Consider the following 14,034-nt stretch of genomic DNA (forward strand, 5'->3'; position numbering starts at 1 on the left):
CCGTGGGATTAATATCTAAATGTGTGACTATACAGATGTGTGGGTTATACGACTGGTTTTGGGTTGCTTCCCCAATTCTCAAACACGCTTAACCCTCCCTACCCTAACAGGTTCCAGTAATCTTTGTCGATTCATCGCTCCCCACCATCTACCCCGAAAGGAGAAGGTTGAGCACAGATGTGGTGAATAAAGGGGACAAACAATTTCCATGATTATATGTAATATTATGATGACCGGCCCGAGGCGTGGATAACCCCAACCAGCTTGGACCCTGTTAACCCGAATATTGACAACAGAAGTTCACACATCAACATCTGATAGAAGATATTAATAGGCGAGGTGAAATGGGGTTTAACGTTGAGTTACAAATTATTGCCTTCATGTATGAGTAAGTGAGTGAGTTTGATTTTACGCCGCTTTTAGCAATATTCCAGCAATATCACGGCGGGGGACACCAGAAATGGGCTTCACATATTGTACCCATGTCGGAATCGAACCCGGGTCTTCGGCGTGACGAGCGAACGCTTTAACCACTAGGCTACCCGACCGCCCCTCATGCATGAGTAGTATCTTTGATAAAAAAAATCACCCCGACATCCCCCACCCTAACACACGCTTCTAAGCCATCCTTTACTTTCCCACTCCTGCGCTCTCCACCACTGCAACTACATCTCCATCCTTGTCACCTCCTCACTCTCTGAATCCCAGTAGGTGCCAATACCCAGCCCACATTCACCGCGTCCTCGGACAGATAAGACTACGTCATAATCATCTCTTTCCCAGTTTGAAGCACACTATGTTCCTCCTCAAACTGCCAAACCTTTAGCAAATACATGTAGGAATCAAACCTTAAATGTCAGATTGATATCCCACTTGAATTCTTCTTCACTGCCCTTGTACGTGACCTTGGCAGGGCCTCTTTTGCCGCTAGGGGGCAGTCGGAACATCCGGTTCCGGGCACAGCAGTATCTGCTTCCGGCTGTAAGCGAGATACACAGTTTACAAGGTGCAGTGGCCACATATTATAAAACGTGTTGTCCATAACGGTTACCGACAATGGAGCGGCTTATCGCTCTTTATAGTGAGTTTGATGAGAGATGTTTGAATGTGTTTCCCGGAAGCGAATGGTTGGTTTGTTCGCAACTACCGTAGGCAAGTCCATGGTCCATTCCACACAATCCTGGCCACGTTAGGTAACATTGATGCTTTCTTAATGGTTTATACCTGAACCTCAATAAACATCTACAGACAGCAGAGTCAAGCATGACCGAGAAACAAGTCCCCTTCAGACAGTTTTTATTGGACCGTTGTGCGAATATTGCCCATATAACAACAATGAACGATTTGTTTCCAACTACATGAGGTCATACCGCTCTCCCGTACATGACCATACATTCAGTTAGTTAGATAAAGACAAGCTTGAATTGTGGGTCTCAATGTCTTTCAATGTGACAGTTCGGTTCAGGTGCTAGTAGCTTTGCCAATGAAGCATCATAAACTTCTACTCCACCTTCATTGATGCTAAAGCATCTCAAATGCCACTTTCATATGTACGATTAAATAGCACAAAATGTACCTACGAAGCTTCTCCTGATAGTCGGGGCTGAGGCAAACGGGTCCCACACCAGTGAGCACTGGGGTGGTGAATCCAGCTGCCCGGGCCGAGGCGTGGAGCTCCTCCCTCACCTGGGAGCCGGTGAGGCCGAATACTGTCAACACGCATTAGTTTATACATCAACATGTGATACAATGTAGAGGTGGGGTGATATGGGCCTTAACGTTGCGGTCAAGATTAGTTCCTTACATTGCGACATGCATACAGGTGTGTGTGACTGTGTGTACTAGTCTGGACTAGCCGGTTTAACAGTGATTGTCCATTAAGCAATTTTGAAATATCATGCCGCAGTGTAACATAGATACCCCCTCATACATAGTATACTGAATCCGAGCCAGCAAGTACCTGTTTTATCCCCTCATGCCGAGCGACAGGCAGGGTAACGAATACTATCTTTTAACAGATTTTGGTATGACGCGACCAGGGGATCGAACCCCCGACCTTTCGCTCTCCGCGCAGCCGCTCTATCCACTATACCAGCGGGCGGTTTTACAACCTCATATTTGGAGGGAAACGTTGTTACTGTATTGTCCTGTATTGTCCTCTGCTAAACCTCCAGGGGCACAATGGTCTAACCTTTCAAATAGAGGTGGGGGCACGGGTGGCCCAGTCGTCTAAGGCGCCGCTATTCGCTGTGCAGAGTTGCGTCCCTTGGACACGCCAGAAACCTATAATTGTGGGTTCGAATCCCGGTTCGCCCCGATTATGTTTCTAGGTTTGTTAGCACCATACCCGTGCTCGTGGGTTTCACCGAAGTGGTAAACGTCTGAGACCTGCATCACTTCGGGCTTTCCTCCCACATTAGGCTGACACGCCGCGATATAACTGGAATACTGTTAAAAGCGGCGTTAAAACCAACTCACTCACTCACTCACTCACTCAAATAGAGGTCAGGTAAACCTATGTGAGGAAAGAACAGAATGAATTATCAAATAAAGCTCTTAAAACTATTCCGAGGCGTTTAAGTAAGAGTGAGTGAGTGAGTATGGTTTTACGCCGCTTTTAGCAATATTCCAGCAATATCACGGCGGGGGACACCAGAAATGGGCTCCACACATTGTACCCATGTCGGGAATCGAATCCGGGTCTTCGGCCTGACGAGCGAACTCTTTAACCATTAGGCTACCCGACCGCCCCATCTAAATGTACCACACAAAAAAGACGTGTCTTACCCCAACATACTTTGTCGTCCATCAACTCTGGCGGCGCCCTTTGGCTCGCGTAGACATCGCTCAGGTACAGCTCTCCTCCATCCTGCACATGCGCATATGATACCGTTATAAGAGGCTGAAAGACTGAGCGTAACACAGAATGATGCCTCTCACAGGAATTCTCTTCCCGCCAACGTCAGCAGAACAACCTCTTAGTTTATTCGAGTAAACTATAAAGTGATATCAGTCAAATTAGTCTAGGAAAGCTCATCAGTACTAATAGGGGGTTCGCACCCTCAGTGCAGTCGTCCCTTACGCCAATACATTACCGTGAAGATCCGGGGTAGAATAGGTCTTCAGCATACCATGCTTGCCATAAAAGGCGACAATGCTTGTCGTAAGAGGCGACTAACGGCGTGGATCGATGTTCATGTTGTCAATCACTGGAATGTCTGGTCCAGACTCGATTATTTACAGACCACCGTCTATAGCTCGATTATTGCTGAGTGCGGCGCTAAACAATATACAAACAATCAAAACCTTACCTTCAGTAGTCTGAATGCCTCTGCAAAGACTTTGTTCTTATCGGTTATCATACAGAAGACACCATTCGAACTGAATCAAAAAGAAACGCAAGATCTGTTTAATAATACATAAAACAAAATTAAGTTCTGACACAAGTTTCAGTTTACGGAATCTTGCTGGACTAAATGGATAGTTTAATGATGGTTTCAGCTGCATCAACATATTATTTCAATATTCATTGTACTGCACAGATTTGTACTGATACAAGTACAACAAATACTACATCAAGCTGCTTCTATTACTTGTATCAAGTTTTCGATTTCCGAATTTTATTATACTTCTGCTTCAGATTCTACTACCCATTTAACCTCAACTGCATCATCTACGACTTCACTGATCATGATTTTACTGGAACACTCACACAATCACGTCGAATGTATTGTCTTTGAGAGTTGAGAGATTTTCCGCATTTCCAAAGAAGAACTCCGTGTTGGCCTTCTCATATCCCCAAGCCTCGCGGTGGAAGTCCTCCCTCGCCTTGCTCTCCGCTATCTACAAGACACCCGTGAAGATCCGGGTTACAATAGGTCTTCAACAACCCATGCTTGCCGTAAAAGGCGACTATGCTTGTCATTAGAGGCGACTAACGGGATCGGGTGGTCAGACTCGCTGGCTTAGTTGATGCATGTCATCGATCCTAATTGCGATTATTTACAGACCGCCGTCGTATAGCTGGAATATTGCTGAGTGCGGCGTTAAACAACAAACCAACCAACCAGCCAACTATCTAGAAGATGTGTAACAATTATTACATTGAATTTAATGAAAGTATAAGTAGACATATGCTTGTTTGCATGTATACATGCATGCGGCCAAGCAAAGGTTTGCTTGTAACAAATGTCACTCACAGAAACGGCAGGATACTGTGATAAGACATTTCTTTTTTCATTTGTTCGTTTATCAAATATAGTTTACAGTTAAGTCAAACAATACGTAAGTTCGTTTCCATATCGCATTTTTCATTTATATGTTACGGCATGCGATGTCTATGAAAAGGAGAGTGATGGAGTACCAACCAAATTCTCGGCGAAATCCACACCAACAATGCGCCCAGTTGGACCAACCAGTTTGCTGAGGATGAAAACGAGGCTTCCGGATCCACAGCCTATGTCCAGGATACTGAGACCTTCAAGCTGCCCGGGGACGATGAACCCTGACCCATAGTACCTGCATCATATCATACTACTTGTCCTAAGATCGACTTCCGGTTATCTGGGCTCGATGCAGCAGTCACCCCGGATAACCGGAAGTCGACATGTGGAGTGACTTCAGTTATATCACGGCGTGTCAGCTTAATGTGACAGAATTTATGGGAAATAAAAATAATCCAGATCAATATTTCATCTCGTATGTCATTTCGCTCTTATCTGATTGAGCGAATAATATTTGTCAAAATTGTCATTTGATGTCGAAGACATAAAAACGGATTGATAAAAGTGTTGCTTAACGTTGTTTAGTTGAGTAAAGAGCAAAGAAAACATAGGTAGGTTCTTTTCCTATCCTATTAATGAACAGATGTATTTAAATTTGATCTTTCTTACCATATAGAAATGGATAGGGTGCATCAAAGCACATGCATCTTTAGTGAGTGTGCGAGTTTGGTTTAACGCCGCTTTGAACAGTGTTTCAGTAACATGACGGCGTGTCAGCTCGTTGGTGAGAGGGTTACCAGATAGGTAAAAGTCACTTGAATTATTTGTCTTTCGGATTAAACATACCACATTCGCATAATTTTACCTTTTCATAGTCTCGGGATGTAGTTTGGCTACGATGTCTTTGATGGTGGGGGTGAAGTCCCAGTCGTTGACGCCACATGTGAACGTCAGTTTAACACAAGTCTCATTGTAGAAGTCTCTAGCCGCCTGGTCCACCATTCTAAATTAGCTGTTCGAAATTGAAAACAAGAAAATTGGGCTATTGAAGACTTTTCACGCATTGTTGTGATAAATAATTGTTTAAATGGACCATTTATGTCTTAAGTCTTGATCGCTATACTAAAATGAACTTTGTTTCTTCTTATAACGCCGCATTCAGCAATACTCCAGCAATATGAAGGGGCCGGGGAAACCAGAGATTGATGTTCGAGGAACGACCCATGACATTGGTGTATGATCAGGCCCAGGTAAAAATGCATACCAAAAACCTTAGAAAATCATAACAAAGTCAACCTTTAAATTGATGGTAATAGCTTTAAAAACGATGGAGACAGAAAGCCGAAGTGTCGGCGCAAACAAGCAGGAAAACAATAGGACGATGACAGTGACAGAATATTTCGGGATAGCTTCGTTGGTGTTGCCGCCAATTAATCAATAGACATCTTTTAATCGGTCAGCAGGTTCCGGTAATTTTCCAATCACGACACAAACACGAGCTCATGGTCTGAAATTGTTTTTAACTAATTAAAATGATTTATGAGGACATGTGACAAAGACAGACCAGGCCCGAACACTGTAAAATGATACCGTCAACATTAGGAGAGGAGAGCGCGGTTTGCAGTCGATCAAGTCGAATCCCGATCGTTCTAAGTTCTCCCCATTTAGAGGCGAGCCTGGCCGGTCTGTTCCTGTCGTGCATTGATAGATGGACTTAGAGTAAGTAAAACTAAAGTGAGTATAAAGCTGGTGTTGCGTTTCTTTGATATGCGAGTATAAATGCTGATGGAGACAATTCGGAGTAGGCGTCGTTAGACCAATCACTCCTGGACTGAGCTGGGCCGATGCTGACAAGGCGAGTACAAAGTCATGGCTTAACTGACCGTGATGACAAGGAACGACAATACTTTTAGTAACTGTAGTAGGGTCCCACTTGACACCCGAAAACAGTTACGACAGGGCTAACGTATTTGTTAGTCTATCATACTGAATCTTGGAATGATTATAGATGAACTATTTGTAGACAGTCAAGGCCCCAATACACAAAACAAGCTAAGCTAATGTAAACCTTAACCTACAAGGTTAGAATTAAGGTTACCTTAGGCTGAAGTTATGCCCGTCTCACAAAGCAACTGTACATAAGTTGATCTTAATTCGGTGTGGCAACCTTAGCGCTTAGGTTCAATGTTAAGCTGTATGACATCGCATACTGAAACCATATCACTCCATATCCAGTTAAAAGCAAAAGGCTCTGGTGGATTTATAAGTATTTTTAGAGATATTGTGTTCATAGCCAAGGTGGGTGATGAATATAGTTCCTGTCACAGGTCTTTTTACAGATATGTATACAAATAATGAACCGCGCCAGACAAAAAGTGTGCATGGATCCTCTTACGTCGCGGATACAGACATCAAGGCGCAAGGCACCAACCGACGCCACACTTCGGGCCATGTCTATAATGTGACTATTGAGTGAGCAGGAACGTACTCGCCTAGCACATGATTTATTTGTTTGTTTGTTGTTTAACGCCGCACTCAGCAATATTCCAGCTATATGTCGGCGGTCTGTACTGATGAATCGAGTCTGGACCAGACAATCCCGATGTCGTCTCAGTACAGGAAATCCCCAGCTGTCAAAATATTACCGTAGCGACGATGTTTCCATCTCCGAAAGATGGTGACCAAGAGAAATTTGGGGGGGCGGGGGGGGGGGGGGGGGCGGAGGGATATGATATGTGGAGATGTATCAGAGAATTACGGCTTCCAAGTGTACGAGATTCAGTTGCAGAATTAGAAGACGGTAACCGAAGCGAGATACCGCTTCGATATTACGGGACCAGGTGAGCCACTCCGGTAGATTCTTCACTGGGCTTTTTCAAGACTAATAAAACAACTAATGAAACATTTAATTGATTCTTGTAAAAATACTGATAAAAAAAGCGAAACATACCATATTGTTTTGGGTTTTTTTTTAAAAAAATAACCATCAACCACATAAGAAATGTCAGGTTGTTTCGAAGTATTGATCAAGAGCCGATCGATCATTTGTGTAATCCACCATCAAAAACATATTGAATAGTTATATTTTAAAAATAGAGGCTTATATTTTATATTTTAAGAAAATAAACACCTCACATAATTTATATCAAAAGACATACTCAATTTTAATGCATTAAACGATCAACCTTTGCCGGACCGAACATCTCACGACCAAGATGTTTTGCAACCACCGCAGTTGTTTCCCCTTTCAACAGTTGGAGTTTATCCAGATCAATATCATTCATTCATTTTGGCCTGTAATTAATTGTTTGTTTGTTTTTTAACTTGAACACTTCAATTATTTAAACATACTATTTCAGGCCTATTAAGAAACTCATTTATCTTTAAAAACAACAACATTACTAGATTTAAACTTGAATGTATTTAGTTTAAGTACCTAGATCAATGTATTTATTTTTTTCTTAGCTATTTTGATTTCTTATAGGAAGCAGACAAAATGATGAAGATAAAGATGGTGGCACCATTCAACCTTATTAGGTTGTTTTTTTTCAAAAACAATTTATTTTTTTTAATAATGATTTACATTTATGCATCTTAAAATATATTTAGTATTTTGGATAGGATGAAATCATCTCAAAATTTATTTCATATTATCATTTTTAGGTATATTCACTATCACAGTTAATTATTTTCAGAATTAACAGACAATACAGAGTATAAAAGAAATATAGAATTATATTTGTCTCATGTATATTCTTTAAACCAAAGTTGTTGTTTTTATTAACCATGTTTACTGAAAAAAACATTTCTTTAATAATGAAACTGTTATATTATCATAGCAGTTAAAGAACCCCAATGTGAATAGCCAGCTTAATTTTAAAGATAATTATTCAGCATTTCTTTGGATGATAAACTCGACATATGAAAAAATAAGAAATGTAATTTTTCTGTATTATTTTCCCATCAAAGGTTTACAGTGATTTATTTTTTCCACACAATCTTATTGGCTGCCTGAGAGTGGAAAGCTATGTTGCTATTTTAATCCTCTATGTAAACACTACTGAGGGATATGATAACAGCCATGGAGAAGAAACAGTAACATGAGTTGAACAATATCAAGAATCATATTAGGACATAGAACGCATAGACTTTGACTAATCTAGTCTCTGAAATGATAAACCAGTTGTTAATTAATAGTTATGAAATATAATTTTTGAAAAGAGCCCAGAGACTCTCTTCTTTTTCAAAGACGAAACAAATCTTCAGAGCATCAAATTCTTGGAATTTCACAACACATACTCCTATCACCCATAACGGTTATGCTACTGAAAGTGTTTGATGGCGTGTGACAGGAATATTGACTGACCCTATTACCTCTCACCAAACACACACCCTCCCACTGGCAGTGGTTGGCAGTTTAGAGGACTGGAAGTGTCAAATGTACAGAAATCTATTTTGAGAGCGCGCTTCGGGGCAGCATTTTATGTGATTCTAGCCTGTAACAAATATATCCAACACAGTCCATGCAAGTCTAGATTTCATCATTTTCAGGAAGATATTATATTTTAGAACTATAATTGAACAACTATTTTTCTGTAAAATATGTTCATTTCAGAGACTAGATTTTAGTCAAGTGTGATTCCTATGGCTTAACAACTTGGTCTCTCGAAAACTCCAACAAATATTTCAAAGTTACTTTCATTTTTCTGCAAAATCTGAAGGTTCTGTTTGCACTAAATGTAGTATGACAGTGTGATTCACACACACACACACACACACACACACACACACACACACACACACACACACACACACACACACACACACACACACTTTTGAGTGAAAATGTGTAACATTCGATAACAGTTACATTTCCATGTAAACTTGATTCGATATCCGACGAATACAGCCCAAGGAATGAGTGCTGATAGTGTGAGCGGAATTGCATCAAGCGAACAAGCGCAATCGTAAAATAGACTGCATGAATACGAGGGATAAGCTACTCGACTCAGAAGCTGTCATGAGTCCACCAGAAACTCGAATATCCGGCCATGAAAGGGAGGTAACTGTTGACACCCACGCCCTAGCTAAGCGTCTGTCTCCACCCAGCCCACCGCCAGTGTCCCCTGCTCCAGGCCTCAGCTCAAGCCAAGCGTGCAACTCAACTCAGCTGCATGTATCAATGGATAACCAGTCCATTGAGGAACACATCGACACCAATGAACAGCGCACAGTTAACTTCTTTCGGGAAAGGAAACGTGCATTCTCGTGGGCATCACGTACCAGAACTAAACGATTTGTAATGTCATATGTTTGTGCGAAACAGTTGTTTGATACTGTCCAAGACGCCATTACTAACTATACTAAGGAGAGGGGTGTAATAATCCACAAGATCTCCCTACTGAAACACTGGCAGGGATATAATCCGACTTATACAATATCAATCAGTGTGTCGCCTCAGTGTGGAAAAATCATTCTTGATGATGATACGTTTTGGCCAGTAAATGTAAACTGCCGCGAGTGGGTGCCAAGGAAATACTTGTATGGTCAGGACGAGGATAGTTCACGCACATTTAATACCAATAAATAATGATAGTGAAATTATTAGTATACAACTGATGCTACCATTACTTCTTATGATGCTCATAAGCCGACTTGCAACATGGAATATACGAGGCATTGTGAAAAACTCTCCTCCAGATTAGACCACTGTGATCTAATGTTTGTGGCTTGATGGCTTGATAGAATGAATGAAGACACCCAGTATTATATTGACGACCAATTTGCAGTGTTTACTTCATGTTCTGTGGATTATACCCCAGGTCACAGAGGCGTTGGGGGGAGTGGCGATTGTCGTCAGAAAATCAAACCAGTGCAAGGTCACACTTCTGGATACCAATGGCCGGAGACGTATATTAGGTCTAAAACTAAAAACGAATGAAGAACTGATCTATGTCATTGGAACACATCTGCCATCTTCCAATGTTTTGGATACTGATATATATACTTTTATTAGACGCTCTTGACTTTACCATGGCGATGTATGATCAATATTCACACGAAGGTGACACTTTTCTCCTGGGGGATTTTAAAGTAGATCTGCGCAAACATCTTCAATCCACAAGAAAACGTGCGTCATATTTACAGAGAGCACTCACAGAAAGAAATCTCAACAGTATACCGTACTCCAGGTATCGCTCGTACCTAAAACCATATTGGAAAGGAGATGGCTTGAAACCTCTCCATAATGGAATGAGACGATGTCGCGGACTTTGGCTATAGAAAGTACAAAGACGCTAAACTTGAATTAAGAAAACCCCATCGGAGATCAAAACAACGCAGTCTTGACGGTAAACTCTGTGAAATATCGAAAGTTGCTGAAGTGGACATTACCGAATATGTGAAAGTGACAAAACGCTTATCAAGACAAATGTCAAAATTAACAATTAATGGGATTACATCGACGACGCCAGAGGATACATGCTCAGCGTTTGGCATCTATCTATCTATCTATCTATCTATCTATCTATGCTCATCCTCATTGTTTGCTCACCAAATATGTACTTTCAACAAAAGCGTTCTGAAGTATTTCGTTTTCAGGAAGAACCAACATTGTGATAGAAAGTCGCTACTTTTATTAGTACTGTGTAGACAGGTGGATAGAATCGTAGTTCTGCTCGGCTTGCCTCGTTGTGTCTTCTTTTCTTCTATTTTACTTGATTTTCCAAAAACTACAACATCTGTTTCGTCACTATTAATCTTTAGGTTATTTGTGTTCACAAAATACACTTGGACCATCGAGTAACACCTGTAGTTTGTTTTTCGGGGAATCGGAAAATAGTACAACAAACAAACAAATGGCAAATGTTAAAACCATTAAGTGTTATATTACTATAAAGATTTGATATAATGTGGAATGACATTGAAGAATATATTAAATAATGTGGTAGACAAACTGCATCCTTGTCTTACCCCGATGTTGGAGTCAAAGGATTGTGAACAGCCTCTGTCAGTTTTCACTTTATAAGACATTTTTATACATTTCCTGAGATTTTATTTGATTAAAGCTTTTTGGGTGTAGCGATCTGTTAACTGAATAGCAATCGAATAGTCTTTCTTTTTACTTTTTGTAGATTTTATTAATGTTTTAAGAACGAATACATTATCTGATGTTCGGTATCTCTTTCTCAATCCAGACTGACAGTGGTCTTGTATTTAATTTGTTTCCATGTGTTCCATTATACTTTCAAGAGTAAATAACAGTTTACTTTGGCAGCTGCTTAGTGCAATAACCCCGTAGATGTTGGATCAGTCTTATCGCCCGTCTTATGTACTGCGGTGATAACCAAACCGAGGTGACCCAGGTCTGTGGGGTGGGGCCACTATTTTATACATCATTAAACAGTTTAACCAACTGGTCTATCAATGGACAAGATATTGATTTTAAAAGATCATAACTTATGCTATCTTCTCCTAGACTTTGTTTGTTTTGAAATATTTTATGCAAGTGGGAATTTCCTTAGCTGTTATTGGTTTATTAATACTGGCACATATATGCATATATGTCACCTGGGCTCCAATGTCATTGCACACGTTGCCTGAGTGGCAGGCTCCAGTGAAGGAGCAGGAGGTCCTCCATGTCAGTGTGGGATGGTGGGGAGAGCTCACCATTTGCTAATACTATGCACTAATGACAGCTATAGAGTAACTGACAATGTTTGTCATGTTGTACATACTATTTGTATATTGTCTTACCTTATCCTTAGCTTTCCATTCACTTTCTGTTTTATCCATATCCCTGAATCTCACTCTCCTCTGATAAATACAGAAAATGAAAACTCCAATATATATACAATCCATTCTTTTATTGCCATGCTTATACACACTGATTCCTCACTCAGCATATTGTCACAGCGTCATAACATTCCCCGATCGTTAACCCAGAAGAAAAGTACGATTGTTCCCAGACTGAAACTGACATATGGGTAATGATATATCTCAGTATCGCAATGCGATCGGGGTGTTCAACTGTGCTGTGTTCTAACAGGTTGTGTCAATTGTTTATCTGCAATCCTCCATCACAAAGTTTCTTTTGAACGAGCTGGACATAATGCATTATATTTTATCACTAGAAGTTAAAGCTTGTAACACTCGACTGTGCCTTTGTGTTCTGCGGGCTTATCTCGGCAATGTAAATGTCATGTAAATTATGTTGAAAATGAATGTCACTTTTTAATAGAATGTCCATTTTATGATGATTTAACATACAACTTAGCTAAAGAAGCAACTTCAGTAGATAAAGCATTTCATTATATGAGTAGTTTAGAAAAGTTTATTTTTATTATGAACGAAGAATCGCTCCAATGTATTTTAGCCTAATCAATTTATAACATGGTTAAAAGAAGGCAATTTCATTTTAAGCCAAGTATGTATGTATGTATGTATGCATGCATGCATGCATGCATGTATGTATGTATGTATGTATGTATGTATGTATGTATGTATGACGTGGGGGTGTGTGTGTGTGCACGCACGCACGCACTCGAGGAGCGGGGGCGGCGCAACGCGGTGGGAGCGCACTGTTTAACTTGGGACTTTCGAAGTCAGTTGCCCTGTATCCTGGCATACTGGTGCGCTCCTCACTGAAACCGCCCACGGCCGTGCCCCGCGCCTGCATCACGAGGTATGTATTTATGTATATGTGTCTATGGATGTATGTATATGTGCGGTGTATGTTTAGTATGAGTACGCGCCTCCGTGGTGCTGAAAAGTAGCTTCACGTAGGTATGTGTCCGTGTGCTACATTTTTTTATTCTGTTTCAACTGAATAGTTTTATGATTGATATGTTTTATAGTGTCTCGTAGGTCATATATGTCCGGATGTTATATTTTACTGTTTTGTATATATCTTATCACGAAGTGTATATAACATGTGACACTTTAATAAACAATATTCTCTCTCTCTCTCTCTCTCTCTCTCTCTCTCTCTCTCTCTCTCTCTCTCTCTCTCTCTCTCTCTCTCTCTCTCCTCTCTCTCTCTCTCTCTCTCTCTCTCTGTAATTCTCGTACTCCTATTGTTAATACAGCTTGCAGGGGACGTTGAACTTAATCCTGGCCCACTGACCGGTGATGTAACTAATCTTGACCACTCATTGGACATCGATCTTCCAATTAAACACCAGGAGTGTCCGTAATAAGCAAAGGTATCTTGCAGAATATTTGTCTGAATATGATGTACTTTGTTTCACTGAAACACATCTGGATGAATCTGTGGGTATTGAAACTTTACAGTGGCAATCATTTCATGATCCATTACGGAAAGATAGAAATGCTTTTGGGGGAGGGGTTATGATACACATCACTAAGTGTTTAACATACAAGAGAATGCACGAACTAGAAAATATTACTGATGAAAGTATATGGATAAAAATATTTCTTCCTCAAGGGCCTTTATTACTCTGTGCTGTTTACACACCAGAACACAATTCTATACAGTTTTGGAGTCGGTTATAGATACTTCTATCGAAGTTGCATTGGATATATCTGGTAAAATGGTGATTGTCGGTGATTTAAATGAAAATTTATTATCTAACAGGAAAAATTACATTAACGAAATTTTACACAGAAAAAAATTAAGGAATGTAATTGATGAGCCCACCAGAGTCACTTCTAAATCTAGCACACTTTTAGATCCAATCATTGTCAGTGAAGATGTTGATGTAAAGGTCAGTGGTGTGGTCGACTTCGATAGTACAATATCTGATCACAGAGGTACTTATATGGAAATGGACACACAAATATGCACCAAGAT

The 14,034-nt window shown here is 40.5% G+C and overlaps 1 protein-coding gene across 2 annotated transcripts in view; it reads right to left on the reverse strand.

Moving 5' to 3' along the window:
• LOC139463988 (arsenite methyltransferase-like) overlaps positions 1–14,034 on the reverse strand; it is a 28,193-nt gene that overhangs the window by 2,596 nt on the left and 11,563 nt on the right. The window contains exons 1-8 of one of the 2 annotated variants that reach the window (XM_071245467.1): positions 11,979–12,001; positions 5,089–5,235; positions 4,368–4,518; positions 3,713–3,843; positions 3,312–3,381; positions 2,788–2,869; positions 1,581–1,709; positions 849–979 (exon numbers count right to left, since the gene is read on the reverse strand). In XM_071245467.1, coding sequence (XP_071101568.1) covers positions 849–979; positions 1,581–1,709; positions 2,788–2,869; positions 3,312–3,381; positions 3,713–3,843; positions 4,368–4,518; positions 5,089–5,225 — 831 coding nt within the window. In that variant the 5' untranslated portion in view covers positions 5,226–5,235; positions 11,979–12,001. Of the gene's footprint in view, positions 1–848; positions 980–1,580; positions 1,710–2,787; positions 2,870–3,311; positions 3,382–3,712; positions 3,844–4,367; positions 4,519–5,088; positions 5,236–11,978; positions 12,002–14,034 lie in introns of those variants that run through there. The other variant, XM_071245466.1, reaches the window with a different exon arrangement.

Source organism: Haliotis cracherodii, unplaced genomic scaffold, assembly GCF_022045235.1.
Source record: "Haliotis cracherodii isolate W230 unplaced genomic scaffold, xgHalCrac1.p SCAF_16, whole genome shotgun sequence".
Taxonomy (NCBI): Eukaryota; Metazoa; Mollusca; class Gastropoda; order Lepetellida; family Haliotidae; genus Haliotis; species Haliotis cracherodii.